The 21,137-nt window shown below is 44.0% G+C and overlaps 1 protein-coding gene across 1 annotated transcript; it reads left to right on the forward strand.

Annotated features, from left to right (window-relative positions):
* The first annotated feature begins 4,753 nt into the window (after positions 1-4,753).
* Positions 4,754-13,073, forward strand: LOC130293372 (apolipoprotein C-II-like). The gene is made up of 5 exons (XM_056541977.1): positions 4,754-4,844; positions 5,071-5,097; positions 9,763-9,834; positions 11,569-11,719; positions 12,819-13,073. The coding sequence occupies exons 3-5, from the start codon at positions 9,783-9,785 to the stop codon at positions 12,904-12,906; spliced, it is 291 nt and encodes a 96-aa protein (XP_056397952.1). The 5' UTR covers positions 4,754-4,844; positions 5,071-5,097; positions 9,763-9,782; the 3' UTR covers positions 12,907-13,073.
* Positions 13,074-21,137: the final 8,064 nt, after the last annotated feature.

The following is a 21,137-nucleotide window of genomic DNA, read 5'->3' on the forward strand; positions in this document are numbered from 1 at the left end:
TAGTCCTAGGAGGTTGTGAGAGGAGGATAGTCATAGGAGGTTGTGGACTATTTTCTTTGATTTCTTATGCTGTAAGAATAAATTATTTATTTTTCACTAATACCCATGACTTCGGGTTATTTCCTTGGGAGCACCACCGCAGATTTTTTTCTCCTATACCTATGCATGTTGTGGGAGGAGGATAGCCCTAGGAGGTTGTGGGAGGAGGATAGCCCTAGGAGGTTGTGGGAGGATGATAGTCCTAGGAGGTTGTGGGAGGATGATAGCCCTAGGAAGTTATGGGAGGAGGATAGTCCTAGAAGGTTGTTTGAGGATGATAGTCCTAGGAGGTTGTGGGAGGATGATAGTCCTAGGAGGTTGTGGGAGGATGATAGTCCTAGGAGGTTGTGAGAGGAGGATAGTCATAGGAGGTTGTGGGTGGAGGATAGCCCTAGGAGGTTGTGGCATGAGAATAGCCCTAGGAGATTGTGGGAGGAGGATAGCCTTAGGAGGTTGTGGGAGGAGGATAGTCCTAGGAGACTGTGGGAGGATGATAGCCCTAGGAGGTTGTGGGAGGAGGATAGTCCTAGGAAGTTATGGGAGGAGGATAGTCCTAGAAGGTTGTTTGAGGATGATAGTCCTAGGAGGTTGTGGGTGGAGGATAGTCCTAGAAGGTTGTTTGAGGATGATAGTCCTAGAAGGTTGTGGGAGGATGATAGTCCTAGGAGGTTGTGGGAGGAGGATAGTCCTAGGAGGTTGTGAGAGGATGATAGCCCTAGGAGGTTGTGGGTGGAGGATAGCCCTAGGAGGTTGTGGCTTGAGAATAGCCCTAGGAGATTGTGGGAGGAGGATAGCCCTAGGAGGTTGTGGGAGGAGGATAGTCCTAAGAGGTTGTGGGAGGAGGATAGTCCTAGGAGACTGTGGAGGATGATAGTCCTAGGAGGTTGTGGTAGAATGAAAGTCCTAGGAGGTTGTGGGAGGAGGATAGTCCTAGGAGACTGTGGGAGGATGATAGTCCTAGGAGGTTGTGGGAGGATGATAGTCCTAGGAGGTTGTGGGAGGAGGATAGTCCTAGGAGACTGTGGGAGGATGATAGTCCTAGGAGGTTGTGGGAGGATGATAGCCCTAGGAGGTTGTGGGAGGAGGATAGTCCTAGGAGGTTGTGGGAGGAGGATAGTCCTAGGAGACTGTGGGAGGATGATAGTCCTAGGAGACTGTGGGAGGATGATAGCCCTAGGAGGTTGTGGGAGGAGGATAGTCCTAGGAGACTGTGGGAGGATTATAGCCCTAGGAGGTTGTGGGAGGAGGATAGTCCTAGGAGACTGTGGGAGGATGATAGTCCTAGGAGGTTGTGGGAGGATGATAGTCCTAGGAGGTTGTGGGAGGATGATAGTCCTAGGAGGTTGTGGGAGGAGGATAGTCCTAGTAGACTGTGGGAGGATGATAGTCCTAGGAGGTTGTGGGAGGAGGATAGTCCTAGGAGACTGTGGGAGGATGATAGTCCTAGGAGGTTGTGGGAGGAGGATAGTCCTAGGAGACTGTGGGAGGATGATAGTCCTAGGAGGTTGTGGGAGGATGATAGTCCTAGGAGGTTGTGGGAGGATGAAAGTCCTAGGAGGTTGTGGGAGGAGGATAGTCCTAGGAGACTGTGGGAGGATGATAGTCCTAGGAGGTTGTGGGAGGAGGATAGTCCTAGGAGACTGTGGGAGGAGGATAGTCCTAGGAGGTTGTGGGAGGATGATAGTCCTAGGAGGTTGTGGGAGGATGATAGTCCTAGGAGGTTGTGGGAGGATGATAGTCCTAGGAGGTTGTGGGAGGATGATAGTCCTAGGAGGTTGTGGGAGGATGATAGTCCTAGGAGGTTGTGGGAGGATGATAGTCCTAGGAGGTTGTGGGAGGATGATAGTCCTAGGAGGTTGTGGGAGGATGATAGTCCTAGGAGGTTGTGGGAGGATGAAAGCCAAGACTGCAGAGAGTATGGGATAATATTTAGTGCAGAACCCTTTCTTTGGTGTCTTATATATAAGACAGATCTCCAATGGAAAATGTTAGTGTAGGGTCCGTGTCAATGAGGTCACCTTATGGTGGTGGGCTGGTCCAAACTATTTGGCCGTCAAATTGTGAGCTAAGTACCTCACTTTTTCATTTTTTGCAATATAGCATTTCATGTTTTATCTGTATCTTTGTGCTAGCAGTGTGCTGCTGTATTCTCCTGCATATATATATATATATATATATATATATATATATATAGTGGGAAAAATAAATAAAAAGCACTTTCACAACTCCATAAATGTCACATGCCCTCACAGTTACATGGACACAGATACATAGACACAAACAAACATGAACCTTGCTGCTTTACCCACCTGCAGACGTATGAAACACAAACCAGCATTAGCTTTAATATTACATACTGTAGGTCTTCATACTGATAGAACTTCAGGCTCCTGGGCCCCAGAGTAATAGGCCCTTCACACCTTTGCTCTCACCTCCCTATTACCTGCTGCCGTTATGATCCCCTAAGCCACTTGGTCCCTGCTGACCTCTACCCTCTGACCCCTCTGGACACACAGTGAAGGGTCTTGGCTGTTCAGACATTTCCTGTGGATCAAAAGAAAAGTGACTATCAGCAGGGACCGGTGATCATTGGAACAGGAGCGGTGGGGAGATGATGCTTCCTATTTTACCTACATTCTATACCTCTTAAAAAACAAACATTTTAACCCATTCATTTTAATGCAAACTAATGAAACCAAGGCTAAAACCAATTTGCAGGTGTCTAAACTTATTTGTTCCTAGGTAAATGGGAGTCGCATTGTCATCCTATGAGGCTAAGTTTCTACTTAAAAACGCAAGGAAAAAAGCCAGAAAAAACACCACAGCATTTTCCTGTGTTTTGCGTTTTTTTCTGGCATTTTTTGCATTTGAGTGGAAATAGCATTTTTGGCCCCTTTGGCGTTTTTTTTTTGTTACCCAAAATTTGTTGGGTACCAAAAAGAAAAAAAGAAAAAAAAGGATGTAGTAATGATGGAAAAAAAATTATTTCATGAAATTAATATTTTTTATAACAAAATTTGAATACATTTTTAATAAAGTGTGTGTGTGTTTCAATTTTAGTTTTCTCTATTTATTTTTTTTATTTTTTTTTAGGTAGTACTACTATTCCCAGAATGGGACAGACTGTTCCATGATGGGAGTAGTTGTACCTGTACTAATAGACATATCACCCGGGTGTCAGTCGTGACACCCGATGCGATCGTCCATAATATAGCAGAGATGTGGAGCGGCTCTATACAGCGCTCGCATCTCTGCACTATACTCCGGCCAGTGATGTGAATAGGACATCATTTATATTTCCCACCCAGAGTAATGATTGGCTGGATGGTTGCAGCCAGTCACAGCTCTCAGAGGGAAATATGAATGATGTTCTATTCACATCACTGGCTGGAGTACAGCGTAGAGATGCGAGCGCTGTATAGAGCCGCTCCGTATCTCTGCAATAGATAGGATGATCGCATCGGGTGTCAGGAGTGATACCCGCTTTAATCTGTCCTTAATTGCAAGTACTACTACTCCCAACATGGAGCACACTCTGCTCCATGCTGGGAGCTGTAGTACCTGCATTAATAGACAGATCGCAGCGAGTGTAACTTCTGAAACCTGTTGCGATCCTTCTATTAATGCAGGTACTACAGCTCCCAGCATGGATCAGAGTGTGCTCCATGTTGGGAGTAGTAGTACCTGCAGTTAAGGAAAGATCACAGCGGATGTCACTCCTGACACCCGTTGTGATCCTATTGTATAATGTATAGATGCAGCCGGCCACTCTTCTATGATCCCCTGCACTGATGTATATATACACCTATTCATATTTCTCACAGAGAGTTGTGATTGGCTGGAGCCATCTGGCCAATCACAGCTCTCTGTGGGAAATATGAATGTGTATATATATGGCAGTGCAGGGGACCATAAAAAGAGTGCCCGCCCGCATCTATGCATTATACAGGAGGATCACAGCGGACCCGGGGCGATCTGTCAATTAGTACAGGTACTACTACGTCCATCATGGAACAGTGTGTTCCATGCTGGGAGTAGTAATACTACTACTCCCAAAAATTAAGAAAAAAAAGGGAAAAAAACACACACACACACACACACACACATTACATGTTTATTATTGTCGGCTACATTTTTAAGTCCCTGCCCTCCCACATAAATTGATCCCTGTTTTAAAAATTAATAAAAAAATTGTTATAAAAATTATACATTTTGTTGGATACAATTTTTCCTTCACTACTGTATCTATTTTTTTTATGGTATCCTACTAAATTTTATTAAAAAAGGAATCTCCATCACTTTTTTGAATCGCTAAAGTCCAAAAAAGACCAAAAAAAAAAGTCCAAAAACCACCTGCAAGAACGCCAAAGTTAAAACCCACATGTCATTTCTCCTGGCGTTTTTTCACTCCCATAGACTTCTATGGGAGAAAAACGCCATGATTTCGGGGGGAAAAACGCCATTGGCTCAACATGCTGTGACTTTGCAAAACCGCCAAGGAGCTAAAAAAAGAGTAAAAAAAAAGCCAAAAGGATTAAAGAAACGCCAAACTGGAAAACGCCAAGTGGAAAAAGAATTTTGTGATTTCTCATTGGCCGCAGCGTTTTTTTGGCCGAAAAAGTGATATACCTATAGTAGCCTGCAAAATGCTGATAGTGCCACAAATATACTGCTCCGAATAAGAGATATCCGACCTCTGGACAATGAGCTCACTGTTTGCTTGGACTTAGAACCTCAGAGCTGACAACACTGCAGGAAGAGTATATAACAAAGTGACCCATGAGCCCGGGGATACTACAGAAGAGGTAAGGATAATGGGGAAGAGGCTGGGGGGTAGGCAGGGAGGATGGGGGGTATTATTATTAATATTATTTTATAAAAGGAACTACAGTATACATGTATTCCTCACTTTAGCTCTGCTATATTTGTTTTTTCTCATGAGTTTTTTTTTAATTTTATATCTTTATTGTTCATACCTGATGCAAAGTGGTGACGATGTTTAATAGGTTGAAATTATTTATTTTTCCACAGATTATCTATTCCTAGACTATTGCCAAGGTAAGTTACTATTGAAACGTGTCAGATAATAAATTGGGACAGGATGTGTGCTATGTACTTGGGCACAGTCCAGCAATGTATAAGTGACTCCCGTTTACTATGTGACACTTTATGAATTTGTTGTGCTGTTACTTCTGGTTCTCTGCTGCAGTTTTTAATATGTCTTTGCAGCTTTCTGCTTCCCATTCTCTCTGCTTTCTTGGTTTTAGCTTTGTCAGTAAGCTTACCATAAAGGGGTACTCCGGTGGAAAACATTTTTTTTTTTTAGGTCTTTATAAGTCAACTGGTTCCAGAAAGTTAAACAGATTTGTAAATGACTTCTATTAAAAAATCTTTACCCTTCCTGTACTTTTTAGCAGCTGTATGCTACAGAGGAAATTCGGTTCTTTTTGTATTTCTTTTTTGTCTTGTCCACGGTGCTCTCTGCTGACACCTGATGCCCGTATCAGGAACTGTCCAGAGCAGGATAGGTTTTCTATGGGGATTTTCTCCTCCTCTGGACAGTTCCTGATACGAACAGCAGGTGTCAGCAGAGAGCACTGTGGACAAGACAAAAAAGAAATTGAAAAAGAACAGAACTTCCTCTGTAGCATACAGCTGCTAAAAAGTACAGGAAGGGTAAAGATTTTTTTAATATAAGTCATTTACAAATCTGTTTAACTTTCTGACACCAAATTAAAGTACCCCTTTAACACAATACCAGGGGTGTAGCTAGGAGCGGCTGGCGTCTGAGTATATTGGATCCCAAGAGGTGCCAACAAACCATTCTATCTTGGCTAGAAGCAGAAAATTGACTCTGCCTTTAAGGCTAGGTTCACACTGTGGAATTTCTGGGCCTAATTTCTGCCGGAGATCGAGTTGGCAGCACTAGGACCGCGTGGACTACATTGCCGTCCCCATAGATGGCAATGCCTTTCTGAGCAGATCCCCCAAAAGATCCACCCAGAAATGCATTGCAGTCTATGGGAGCAGCAATGCAGTGTGCTCGGTCCTAGCTCCGCCTGCTCATTCTCCGGCAGAAATTCTGACCAGAAATTCTGCTGTGTGAACCTAGTCTAAGACATTTAGTGCACTTAAAACGTTTTCAAACCCTTTCACTTCTTTCACATTTTGTTATGTTGTGACAGAATGTTAGAAATCTTTGCAAGCGGAAATTCAGAAGTATGAATGGGAGTGCGAATCCCATAGAAGTCTATGGGCTTCAATTTGAAGGTGGAATTCTGCAAGCGGAAATTCTGCCATTTGAATAGACCCTAAGGCTAGGTTCACACAGTGGTATTTCTGGGCAGAATTTCTGCTGGAGATCAAGTCGGCGGCACTAGGACCGCATGGACTACATTGCCGTCCCCATAGATGGCAATGCATTTCTGAGCAGATCTTCCAGAAGATCCACCCAGAAATGCATTGCAGTCTATGGGGGCAACAATACAGTCTGCTCGGTCCTAGCGCCGCCGGCTCAATCTCTGGCAGAAATTCTGCCCAGAAACTTTGCAGTGTGAACCTAGCCTTAGGCTAGGTTCACACGACTGAAATTCCGCCTGTCTACTAGCAAAAGTTTAGTAGAGTAATTTCCGCCTACAAAGCCTATTTTCTGTTGCAGGCGGAATTTAGTTATTTCCGCAAGTATTCCGCCCCTATTCCGGATGGATTTTCCACCCCCAATTCAAAACGGTAATTTGAAGCAGAAAACAGTGGGAGTGAACTAATGACCAACGTTTGGCCCCTATTGGACCAATGGTCACATGACCAGAACCAGGTCATCCCACTTTTTTATGCTTGGCTGAGGATGTAAGCTCCAAGAACCAGTGGGCTGACCCGTACGGAAATTTCACCTGCAATCCGTTTCCAAGCTGCCTCCATTCTACGCTGGGTAAAAATCTTCAAATGAGAGTCCCATTGAAGTCAATGGGATTCTGCGGCGAAAATTCACCTGAAGAAAGAGCACCACCATTCTTCAGGCGGAAACTTGACACAAATTCCGCTTCAAATATTCCGAAGTGTGAATCGTTGCATGGAAAACCCATGTACATTTTAGTAAGCAAAATTTTTGTCTGCAATTTCAAAGCGGAATTGCAGGCTGAAATTCTGTAGTGTGAACCTAGCCTAGTAATTGACCCTCTGGAAGTTTCTCCCATTCACACGTAATCTTGGGAGATCAGCCAGAGTGACCATTTGGCCAAAGTTCGCTGGTAAGCTCTGTCTGCAAGTGCTTTATAAAGATCCCATACAACATGGATTTATAATATAGTCATGTACAAGAGGCCCAGACTCTCTGTTTAACCTCTTAAGGACCTGTACGCTCTGAGTCCACTCCCTTTCTATAACGCGGGGCCACAGCGTTCAAAGTTGATCGCCGCCTCTAAAGTGAAAGTAAACTACTCACTACTAGCTCAGTGGGCTGTTCGGCACCGCCGTGGCAAAATCGCGGCGTCCCGAAAAGCTGGAGGACACAAGAAGGGTCCCTACCTCCCTTCTGCGTGTCCGATCGCCGAATGACATCTCCGTGCCTGAGATCCAGGCATGAGCAGTCAAGCGGCAGAATCATTGATCAATGTTATCCTATGGGTTAACAATGAAAAAAAAAAAAAAAGTTAATAAAGATCATTTAACCCCTTCCCAAATAAAAGTTTGAATCTCCCCCCTTTTCCCATTTAAAATAATTAAACTGTGTAAATAAAAATAAAAATAAACAAATGTGGTATCGTCGCGTGCGGAAATGTCCTAACTATAAAAATATATTGTTAAGTAAACCTCACGGTCAATGGTGTATGTGCAAAAAAATTCCAATGTCCAAAATAGCGTATATTTTTGTAACTTTTTAGATCATGAACAAATGAATAAAAAGCGATCAAAAAGTCAGATTAATACAAAAATGGTACCGCTAAAAACTTCAAATCACGGCCCTCATGAAAAAGTTATAGGGGTCAGAAGATGATAATTTTAAACGTATACATTTTCCTGCATGTAGTTATGATACTTTCCAGAAGTCCGACAAAATCAAACCTATATAAGTAGGGTATCATTTTAATCGTATGGACCTACAGAATAAAGAGAAGGTGTCATTTTTACCGAAAAATGTACGGCGTAGAAACGAACACCCCAAAAAATGGCGTTTTTTTCTTCAATTTTGTCGCATAATGATTTTTTTTCTGTTTCGCCGTAGATTTTTGGGTAAAATGACTGATGTAACTGCAAAGTAGAATTGGCGATGCAAAAAATAAGCCATCATATGGATTTTTAGGTGCAAAATTGAAAGGGTTATGATTTTTAAAAAGTAAGGAGGAAAAAATGAAAGTGCAAAAACGGAAAAACCCCGGGTCCTTAAGGGGTTAAGGGGTTAAATATTATGTTTTCTGACAAAAAAAAAAGTGCAAATACTTCTTCATATCATCATTTTTTCTTAGATGACCTCAGCAAGAAAATTCTTGTGTTCAAAGTGATTGAGATAATTCTGATACAAGACAAGAGAAATGCTGAGCTGTGCAGGAACTTTGCACTGAGCACAAGAACAAAGACATTTTTATTGATTTCTTGTTTTCTGAAATATTCCTGTCCCATTCTAGTCTTTTATTTTTTAGGGGGAATCCAGAAACATTGTTACATTTCGTGCAACTGATTGCAGATCCAATGTATGTGATTATTACAGTAATTACAGTTGTCATGCCCCCTCCCATAGACTAGCATTGAGGGGGCGGGGCGTGATGTCATGAGCTGCGTGGTTATGGCGTCACGAGCTCCCAGCACCGGCTCCAGCATTCGGAACAGTTTGTTCCAAACGCTGAGCAGCCGAGTACCCCTTTAAGGATCCTCTCATGGGCCCAAACTCTTGGGCAATTATGTGGCCATTCCACAATAGGGTTTGTGGGGTCCATCAGAAGCCACCACTGAACATCAATTGGATAACTTGCTGATTCACAGACTGGGAAGGGGTGTTACCCAGCAGGCGTGACATCATCTGAAGCCATACAGGGGAGAACTTCCTCCCTCCCTCTGCTACACACAGCCCAGAGCAGTTCTGTGTGAGATGAGCTATGATTGGCTAAGGCTGCAAACACACTCCTCAGCACTTTAGACTGCATTTCCGGATTTTGGACTTCTACCAGGCCAGCAGGAGTCCAAAGTCTGTGCAAGAGATAGGAGGAAATGTGCTGTGGACAAGTAGGGAGACACCTAGTGGCAACTTTTTTAAGCACAAAAAAAAAAAACATAGAAAACTTTTTTTTTAAACAAAGTACATTAGAGTTTTTATTTACCATAAAGAGTGCAATAGCAAAAATATAGTTTTAATGACAGTGGCCATTTAATGACCCAAGATACATAAGAAAGGCTAAACCAGAGTGACTAATAAGAAAGGATACAATTCTTTTTTTAGGTTGGTCTTCTCTATAATTAAATGTATAATATTGAGTAGAACCCGAGATAAGGAAATTTATGCACAAAAAAAAGTAAGAAGAACTGAGATGTGCCAAAGTGAAACAAAAAATATAGAAAGGCCTTGGTAGCTACTGTTTTTGATATAAAATGGACATAAAAAGATTTGTGCATTATTAATAAACAAAAGACTTAATTTGACAAATACACAATAGCAGGGGTCATCTGTGGCCAATACAATTTCCTAATATATGTAACAGAAATATAACTAACTTATCTAAACCCTTTTTGTAGGTCACCAGTTGAGTGAGATCATGAGAACGCAACTTCTAGCCATTTCCCTCATTCTGCTGCTCATCAGCACAGGTCAGTATCCTCCAATGTCATATATTCACTTACTATTACTAAACGTTTATATGAGAAAGATGAGTTAATTGTATTATGTGATTGTAGACTGTCTTAAAAAAAATCACTAAAATAATTCTCTTTAAATAATGGGAAGGGGAGGATCATTCTTTTAGGACCCTTATCTAAATAGCCAGAGAAAAGTGTGGTTTAAAGGGGTACGCCGCTGCTCAGCGTTTGGAACAAACTGTTCCGAATGCTGGAGCTGGTGCCAGGAACTCGTGATGTCATAGCCCCGCCCCCTTATGACATCACGCCCCGACCCTCAATGCAAGTCTATGGGAGGGGGCGTGACAGCGTCACGCCCCCTCCCATAGACTTGCATTGAGGCAGTCATGTGGCTCAGGATCTATATAGCTGTATGCGAGTATCCAAAATATCCAGGGCCGGATCATCATTGGCGCTCATGGAGCGCCTGCTCCAGGCCCCGTGCCCCCGTCACATTAGGGACATCCCTGTGTCCCGAAAAAATCTTTTCGGGACACAAGGATGCCCCGGTACCTCTCTGCGGCCCCGCGTTAACTTTAAAAACGCATGGGCCGCCGGGAGGTAGTGCATGCAGGGATGTCACTGACATCCCGTGCGTGCGTCCATAGTAATAGAGCAGAGTGGAGCAGTGAGGAGGACGCACGCGCATGGTAAGTGACCAGCAGCATGTCATCTTCAGTGTTCCGACCACCCCACTTCCGGTCCTGGGACCTACTGCTATGGCCCATAGGCCATAGCAGTAGATCGTGACCCCGGAGCGGTGGTCGGAATACTGAAGTGGGGCAGTGAACAGGCATACAGCCTCCAGCCATACACTGTATAAGGCTGAAGGTTGAATGTCTGTGGGGGAACTGTACTGCACCTAATGTGGGGGAACTATACTGCACCTAATGTGGGGGAACTATACTGCACCTAATGTTGGGGGAACTATACTGCACCTAATGTTGGGGGAACTATACTGCACCTAATGTTGGGGGAACTATACTGCACCTAATGTTGGGGGAACTATACTGCACCTAATGTTGGGGGAACTATACTGCACCTAATGTTGGGGGAACTATACTGCACCTAATGTAGGGGGAACTATACTGCACCTAATGTAGGGGGAACTATACTGCACCTAATGTAGGGGGAACTATACTGCACCTAATGTAGGGGGAACTATACTGCACCTAATGTAGGGGGAACTATACTGCACCTAATGTAGGGGGAACTATACTGCACCTAATGTAGGGGGAACTATACTGCACCTAATGTAGGAGGAACTATACTGCACCTAATGTAGGGGGAACTATACTGCACCTAATGTACGGGGAACTATACTGCACCTAATGTAGGGGGAACTATACTGCACCTAATGTGGGGAACTATACTGCCCTAATGTGGGGGGAACTATACTGCCAACCTAATGTGGGGAACTATACTGCCAACCTAATGTGGGGGAACTATACTGCACCAAATGTGGGGGAACTGTACTGCACACCTAATGTGGGGGAACTGTACTGCACACCTAATGTGCGGGGACTTATACCGCCAACCTAATGTGCGGGGACTTATACTGCACCTAATCTGGGGGAACTACAACCTAATGTGGGGGAACTATACTGCACCTAATGTGGGGGAACTGTCGGGGGGGGGGGGGGGGGGCAGCCTTAATCTGGCCCTGAAAATATCCTCAACATCTGTCAATGCTGTGTCTATCCTCAGGAATTGAGAGTTACAGGATACAAAAGCGGGAGACTTCTACATACTTGTCTCAAGCGTCAGACGTGTTGAATTCAGCCTGGGAACAAGTCAGGGGGAAAACCCAAGAACTGATTGAGAAGGCCAAGTCCACAGGAGTGGAGGACAAAATAAAGTAAGTATAGTCACAAGGAAGAAACTGACTGTCATGATCAGTGTTTCCCAACCAGTGCGCCTCCAGCTGTGGCAACACTACAACTCCCAGCATGCTTGGGCAGCCGAGTGGAAAATCATCTGCAGCAGAGCCCCATTGATTTTAATGGGATTCTGCTGCGCCGTGCAAACACAGAGGAATTTCAGCGGCGGAAACATCTGCTGCGGAAATACCGATTTCCATGTCCGCAGAAACAATGAACATGTTCGATGTTTCTGCGGATTCTGCTTGGAAATGCATTGCCGTCTATGAAGATGACGCATTTACGAGCGGTACATGTGATATGTACGGAATGTCCGCTCGTGTTTTCCAGGGGGACATTTCACACATTTTTCGTTGTGACAAAGCCTAGTATGTCCTAATAGGGGACATAGAAAGGGTTGTCCTGAGTGATCAAACCCTTTAAAGGGGTACTTCACAGCCCAGTGTTCGGAACATTTAGTTCCGAACACTGGGTGCGGACTGCAGGGGTCAGTCCGCACCCATCACGCCCCCTCAATTCAAGTCTATGGGAGGGGCATGATGGCTGCCACGCCCCTTCCCATAGACTTGCATTGAGAGGGCAGAGTGGTGTAACGTCACAAGTAGTGTGGCCCCGACGTCAAGACCCCTGCAGCCCGCACCCAGTGTTCGGAACTAAATGTTCCAAATGCTGGGGCAGTGGAGTTCCCCTTTAACATTATACAACTATTAACAATAAATGTGGTTATGCACTGTTGACCAGATACTGTGTTCCAACCAACTGTCAAGATCCTAATAGACTCTGCTTGTATAAAGACTGTTTCCTGTTTAATTCTGCATAAAACCTGCAGTAAAAGTTCCGACAGTTTTCTGAAACCTCCGGTTGTGGACAATCATTTATTATCCCTCCCTATCGCTCTTGGGACGGGTGGCGATAGGACAAGTATACAGAGGAGCCCTTACCCTGGCGTCACGACACTTAAGGGTTAAACCAGCACCCTTTCATCACTGCACAGCTACACCCCATATACCCTACACCCCCACAAGCTTACCACATATGTATATATTCATATTGATCACATTTCTTGTTTTTCCCCAGGGAATATTATGACAAAGGTACATCTGCTGTCTCAACCTACTTCAACGTCCTATCTGACCAGGCCTACCACTGGTGGCATGGAAACTGAGAACCTGACCTACGTAGGTTTGGATGAATAATGTATTACAATATAACATCAATTAATTAAACAACAAAAGGTGAAAACTTTCGTCACATTCCAAAGCACTGTTCTTTTAAATGTTTTTTTAAAGTTTTTTTTTTTTTGCTATAAAATACCACCTTCTAGTAAATCATGATCAAATAAAGAGTTTTTTTTGCACATATCAGTCTTTTTCTTATTATTAGAGGTTTTAGTTGGTTTTTTAATAAATGTACAATGTAGGATTCTATATGATACAGATTGGTTATAATAATGTGGTACACAAGAGGGTATGGGATGTAGTAGTAAAGGCTAGGAGTAAAAGTCCCTTTGGGTGTCACATGGTAGGGTGGTCTTGCTAACCTGATGATACCCTGTGAGCCCAAAAATTGATTTGTCAGGTAAGTTGTCCCCTTGGTGTGGAGTGCAGGAACGAGAAATCTGGACACTAGTTATAGCACAGTCTGTTATAGCTCAGAATAGAATGAGTTTAAAGGGGTACTCTGCTGCTTGGCCTCTTATCCCCCATGCAAAGGATAGAGGATAAGATGCTGATCGCAGGGTTTCCATCGCAGCACCCGGCATTCTGAACAACCCCCGTTTGGTGTCATGCCACGCCCCCTCCATTCATGTCTATGGGAGGGCTCGTGACTGCTCTGGACAGTTCCTAAAATGGACAGAGATGTCAGCAGAGATCACTGTGGTCAGACAGAAAGGAAAAAAAAAAAAAAAAAAGAACTTCCTGTGGAGTATATAGCAGCTGATAAGTACTGGAAGGATTAAGATTTGTAAAGAAGTAATTTACAAATCTGTTTAACTTTCTGGCACCAGTTGATTTAAAAAAAAAATGTTTTCCACCGGAGTACCCCTTTAACCCCTTAACGACGCAGGACGTATATTTACGTCCTGCGCCGGCTCCCGCGATATAAAGCGGGATCGCGCCGCGATCCCGCATCATATCGCGTGGGTCCCGGCGCTCATCAACGGCCGGGACCCGCGGCTAATACCACACATCGCCAATCGCGGCGATGTGCGGTATTAACCCTTTAGCTTTCAGCTTTGACCGCCGCTTCTAAAGTGAAACTGAAAGTATCCCGGCTGCTCAGTCGGGATGTTCGGGACCGCCGCGGTGAAATCGCGGCGTCCCGAACAGCTGATCGGACACCGGGAGGGCTCTTACCTGCCTCCTCGGTGTCCGATCGACGAATGACTGCTCCGTGCCTGAGATCCAGGCAGGAGCAGTCAAGCGTCGATAATGCTGATCACAGGCGTGTTAATACACACCAGTGATCAGCATAGGAGATCAGTGTGTGCAGTGTTATAGGTCCCTATGGGACCTATAACACTGCAAAAAAAAAGTAAAAAAAAAGTGTTAATAAAGGTCATTTAACCCCTTCCCTAATAAAAGTTTGAATCACCCCCCTTTTCCCATAAGAAAAATAAAACAGTGTAAAAAAAATAAAAAATAAACATATGTGGTATCGCCGCGTGCGTAAATGTCCGAAATATAAAAATATATAATTAATTAAGCCGTACGGTCAATGGCGTATGCGCAAAAAAATTCCAAAGTCCAAAAAAGCGTATTTTGGTAACTTTTTATAACATTAAAAAATGAATAAAAAGTGATCAAAAAGTCAGATCAAAACAAAAATCATACCAATAAAAACTTCAGATCACGGCGCAAAAAATGAGTCCTCAAACCGCCCCGTACGTGGAAAAATAAAAAAGTTATAGGGGTCAGAAGATGACATTTTTAAACGTATAAATTTTCCTGCATGTAGTTATGATTTTTTCCAGAAGTGCGACAAAATCAAACCTATATAAGTAGGGTATCATTTTAACCGTATGGACCTACAGAATAAAGATAAGGTGTCATTTTTACCGAAATATGCACTGCGTAGAAACGGAAGCCCCCAAAAGTTACAAAATGGCGTTTTTTTTCGATTTTGTCGCACAATGATTTTTTTTCCCGTTTCGCCGTGCATTTTTGGGTAAAATGACTAATGTCACTGCAAAGTAGAATTGGCGACGCAAAAAATAAGCCATAATATGGATTTTTAGGTGGAAAATTGAAAGGGTTATGATTTTTTAAAGGTAAGGAGGAAAAAACGAAAGTGCAAAAACGGAAAAACCCTGAGTCCTTAAGGGGTTAAGGCAGGTTTTACATTTAAAAAGGCACAGTATGCCCCACCAGTCTAAGTCTAGGCAGAGAATATATGATCAAATATATGGCGAACAATGTGGACTGCAAAAATTCTGTATGCAACTCCAAAAACAAAATCCAAGTAATGTTTCAGTACAACACCGGTCACATCTATTATATGTAGGAGAGACGTCCCCCTATGCGTATATACGGTACATCTCCGCCTTTTTCAGGCGTCTTAAATTTTCATAAAATTCCGCCCTTTTGGTTTTGTCAGTTATAAATTCTCATGCCCAAAAATTACCCAAATTATTAACAAAGTAAAAGAGAAAAAAAAACTATAACTTCATAGAGAGACCACAGAATGTTATTTGATCAATATTTCTCGGTCAAACAAAAGGGGAACTTCTGTGTCAGTGTTTCCCAAACAGTGTGCCTCCAGCTGTTGCAAAGCTACAACTCCCAGCATACCCGGACAGCCAAAGGCTGTCCGGGCATGCTGGGAGTTGTAGTTTTGCAACAGCTGGAGGCACACTGTTTGGAAAACATTGTTTTGTGTTTTCATCAATACGATTCATTCTACTTCAATGTTTGGGGTTTAATTAATTTCTAAATTTCGGACTGTACACCCGGCCCCTGCCCTGCAGCGAGCTCTTGTCCAGGTGACACGTTAAATAACTCTGCCACCCCCTGCAGGCCCCTTGATGCACCCCCTGTCTCCCTCCCTCCTGCTGCACCTCCTGTCACCCTCCGTCCTGCTGCACCTCCTGTCACTGCTGTCACCCTCCCTCTTGCTGCACCTCCTGTCACCCTCCCTCCTGCTGCACCTCCTGTACCTGCTGTCACCCTCCCTCCTGCTGCACCTCCTGTCACTGCTGTCACCCTCCCTCCTGCTGCACCTCCTGTCACCCTCCCTCCTGCTGCACCTCCTGTCATTGCTGTCACCCTCCCTCCTGCTGCATCTCCTTTCACCCTCCCTCCTGCTGCACCTCCTTTCACTGCTGTCACCCTTCCTCCTGCTGAACCTTCTGTCATCCTCCCTCCTGCTCCACCTTCTCTCACTGCTGTAACCATCCCTCCTGCTGCACCTCTTGTTACTGCTGTCACCTTCCCTTCTGCTACACCTCCTGTCACCCTCCTTCCTGCTGCACCTCCTGTTACCCTATCTCCTGCTGCACCTCCTGTCACTGCTTTCATTCTCCCTCCTGCTTTACCTCCTATCATGTAGCCATCCTCCTTTCTGCTGCACCACCTGTCACCATCCCTCCTGCTGCACCTACAGTCACTGCTGTCATCCTCTCTCCTGCTTTACCTCCAATCATGTAGCCACCCTCCTTTCTGCTGCACTGTCACCCTCCCTCCTGCTGCACCTCCTCTCATTATTGTCATCCTCCCTCCAAAAATGTGTGAAAAAAAGTAAAAAGTTAAAATATTTAACTCTCCTCCCAAATAAATATTCTAATTGTCACCTATTTCTGTCCCCCCCCAACCCTCACCCAAAAAAACAATAAAAAACATTTGCCCACACTGTTAAATGATCACATTCCTGATCCTGCAAGTAAATAACATAAGTGTGAAAAAATTAAAAATGCCAAAATTGCTGATTTTTAGAGAAAAATGATTAAAGGGGTACTCCCCAGAAAACGTTTCTTTTGAATCAACTGGTGCCATAAAGTTAAACAGATTTATAAATTACTTATATTAAAAAATCTTAATCCTTCCTGTACTTATCAACTGCTATATGTTCGACAGAAAGTTCTTTTCTTTTTGAATTTCCTTTCTGTCTGACCACAGTGCTCTCTGCTGACACCTCTGTCCATTTTAGGAACTGTCCGGAGCAGGAGAGGTTTGCTATGGGGATTTTCTCCTACTCTGGACAGTTCCTAAAATGGACAGAGGTGTCAGTAGAGAGCACTGTGGTCAGATAGAAAGGAAATTCAAAAAGAAAAGAACTTCCTGTGGAGCATATAACAGCTGATAAGTACAGGAAGGATTAAGATTTTTTAAGAGAAGTAATTATATATATGTTTTCCATGGTGCTGATCTGAGGAAGGGAGGGCTCCTCCCAAAACGCGTAATCAACTGCTTTTTAATATTTTATTATGCTTTCTTTTAACGACCTGGGTCTTTCCTGCAACCCACTGGCTTGGCAGCAACATACTACTGATGATACCCTGCTATATAGGGGTTATGGGGGAGATTTATCAAAACCTGTGTAGAGGAAGAGTGGGGCAGTTGCCCATAGCAACCAATCAGATCGCTTCTTTCATTTTTCACAGGCCTCTTTAAAAATGAAAGAAGCGATGTGATTGGTTGCTATGGGCAACTGCACCATTCTTCCTCTACATAGGTTTTGATAAATCTCCCCCTATATGCCTATTATTTATACATTGAGGTGAGCGGCCATCTATAAGCCCCGTGGGATCATCCCCTACTCCCCTCATTCTTCACGTATATCCTGGGGTAATACACGAGGCGCCGTTTGTCGGTCTCTCCCGTTTTTCTATCTCCATACAGGTTCTAATTAGAAAGGGGTTAAATAAAATAAGGGGAGTGGGAAAAGTATGGCGCCAGCAGGAGTAAGGGGAAGTCTGTCTCCTCCCCAGCAGCTTTCCGCCCTCCCGCCCGTGATTATTGCCTTACTCTTGTTGTGTATGTTTATTTGTAACCCACTGTTATAAAAAAAAAAATACCGTATTTTTCGCCCTATAGGACGCACCGACATATAAGACGCACCCAATTTTAAAGGTGCAAAATCTAGAAAAAAAAGATTCTGAACCCAACAGTGATCTTCAACCTGCGGACCTCCAGATGTTGCAAAACTACAACTCCCAGCATGCCCGGACAGCCGTTGGCTGTCCGGGCATGCTGGGAGTTGTAGTTTTGCAACATCTGGAGGTCCGCAGGTTGAAGACCACTGGTATAGGAGGTAATATTCACGTGTCCCTGCCGCTCCGGACCGTCACCGCTGTCCTGGATGTCGCTCCATCGCTATCGCCGTGTCCCCGTGGTGTCCGGACTTCTTAGGGATCCACGCTCATCATGTCGCCGTCATCACGTCGCTACGCACGCCGCTCCTATTGGATGATGGGACGGCGTGTGCGACGACGTGATGACGACGAAGGAGAGCGCCGGCCATGCAGGGGATCCCGGCACGGAGCAGACACCGAGGAGGCAGGTAAGGTCCCTCCCGGTGTCCTGTAAGCTGGTGAAATCGCGGCGGTCTCGAACAGCCGGTTTAGTGTCACTTTCGCTTCAGACGCGGCGGTCAGCTTTGATCGGCGCGTCTGAAGGGTTAATACAGGGCATCACCACGATCAGTGATGTCCTGTATTAGCCGCGGGTCCCGGCCGTTGATGGCCGCAGGGACCGCCGCGATAGGGGTGTATTCGCCGTATAAGACGCACCAACTTTTCCCCCCAGTTTTGGGGAATAAAAAGTGCGTCTTATACAGCGAAAAATACTGTAAATAAAAAAATCATGGGCAGAGTGTTATACAAAAAAAATAAAATAAAAAAAAAGAGGATTTATTGTGAAAACAAAGGTTATATAACTGTATATATTTTATTAGTTACAATCTTGATATGGTTGGGTGTCTGTGCGGTTTGCAGATTTGCATTTCCCTGTGGGCACAGGATGTTTGTTTTGTTTTGTGTTTTGTCTCTTTCTAAGTCACAGCTTGCGGTGCAGGAGGATGGAGGACGAAGGCTGAATGCCAGTTGGTCGAGGCCGGCGGCCCGCTTGGTGCTTCCCCCCTGGTCGCCAACCTAAGGGAGATTGGAAAAGTTATCGAGTTAAAGAAATTTTAAAATTTACCTTAAATAAATCTGTGGCTGACCCCCACATCCACTTAAAAGTAATATGGTTGTGGTGTGAATTTATTAAGCACAGGGACTTACCGCTTGTTAAAGGGGATAAGCGGGTCTATTGCACACAGTCCTTGTGGGGGGAAAAAAACTTGAAAATGTAACTAGGATCCAGTAATTGCCCTACACTTCTGTGATGTGCTGAGCTCCACAGCACTATTTTTGACTGTAGAGCACTGAAGAGATTAGTGCAAGCAGAGGAGCCCTTGTTCAGCTTTCTTCCCCTCTGACAAAAATATACTGTACTCCTTCTTGGAGCTGGAAACTTGAGTGCAATGACTTTACAGCATGAACTGGCGATGACCTTTTTTTGGCAAAATCTTCTAAACACCTGTAGATCCTAGATCTCTAAACACCTACAGATCTGTCTCAGGTAATGCATTTGCAACTGCAACAGGACAGATATTTGCTTGTAGGAGACCTTAACTTGAACAGGTTACAGAAGTGGATTGACCTGCAGTTAACTAAACCTAGGAGTAACACTTGACATAAGACATAATATTTCTTCAGACATCCAAGGGTAGTTTTTACATGATTACATCAGTTCACGACACGTCGGTGCTTCTATTTATGTTCTCTTTAATATCCTGTTCGGTACCTTGTTTCATAAGGTTTGGAAAATAGATTTGATGTGCGTGTTTCGATCTTGCTCATAGTCTCTTTCATATTCATTACTGTTTCCACACAAAATACTACAAGCACATACCAATGCTTTAGGCACATAAACCCTATTGAAACATGCACACTCAGGACGTTGTTATCAACTTTCTACATGTAGAACCATTGTTGTGGTGGGAGATGCTCTTTGATGAGGGTCAAGAACAACGGCTGGTAAAAATGTTAACTTAAATAAGATATATATATATATATATATATACTGCTCAAAAAAATAAAGTGAACAATAAGATAACACATCCTAGATCTGAATGAACTAATCGTATGAAATACTTTCGTCTTTACATAGTTGAATGCGCTGACAACAAAATCACTCAAAAATGATCAATGGAAATCACATTTATCAACCCATGGAGGTCTGGATATGGAGTCACACTCAAAATCACAGTGGAAAACCCCACTACAGGCTGATCCAACTTTATGTAATGTCCTTAATACAAGTCACAATGAGGCTCAGTAGTGTGTGTGGCCTCCACGTGCCCGTATGACCTCCCTACAACGCCTGGGCATGCTCCTGATGAGGTGGCGGATGGTCTCCTGAGGGATGTCCTACCAGACCTGGACTAAAGCATCCACCAACTCCTGGACAGTCTGTGGTGCAATGTGGCGTTGGAACTGCTGACACACTCCAGCCACATGAGGTCTATCATTGTCTTCCATTAGGAGGAATCCAGGGCCAACCACACAAGCATATGGTCTCACAAGGGGTCTGAGGATCTCATCTCGGTACCTAATGGCAATCAGGCTACCTCTGTCAAGCACATGGAGGGCTGTGCGGCCCCCCAAAGAAATGCCACCCCACACCATTACTGACCCACCGCCAAACCGGTCATGTTGGAGGATGTTGCTGGCAGCAGAAAGTTCTCCATGGTGCCTCCAGACTCTATCACGCCTGTCACATGTGCTCAGTGTGAACCTACTTTCATCTGTGAAGAGCACAGGGCGCCAGTGGTGAATTTGCTAATCTTGGTGTTCTCTGGCAAATGCCAAACGTCCTGCACGGTGTTGGACTGTAAGCACAACCCCCACCTGAGGATGTTGGGCCCTCATACCACCCTCATGGAGTCTGTTTATGACCATTTGAGTGGACACATTTGTGGCCTGATGGAGGACATTTTGCAGGGCTCTGGCATTATATATATATATATATATATATATATATATATATATATATATAACAGTAGTGTACAGCAGCTGATAAGTACTGGAAGGATGAAGATTTTATATAGAAGTAATTTACAAATCTGTTTAAGTTTCTGGCACCAGAAAAGTTTGCAGAAACCACTAAAAAATGTACACAGTTTGCATTGTGATGACATTTGCCATTACATAAGGAAGACCATGGCTGTGCACACCGTATCTGTCTTGTCCATAGACGTGTACCAATGCGCTATGGTAACTATTAAAAACCACAGTAAATAACTTTCTCAAGATAAGGATGGTGTCTTGAAGACTTCCTTGCACGACACTGGACAGCGCTGTTTAGATACCCCTTTGTCACGTTACGTTACATCCATTTGTTCGTTCGTAGTCTA

The sequence above is a fragment of the Hyla sarda genome, chromosome 10, assembly GCF_029499605.1.
Source record: "Hyla sarda isolate aHylSar1 chromosome 10, aHylSar1.hap1, whole genome shotgun sequence".
NCBI lineage: Eukaryota > Metazoa > Chordata > Amphibia > Anura > Hylidae > Hyla > Hyla sarda.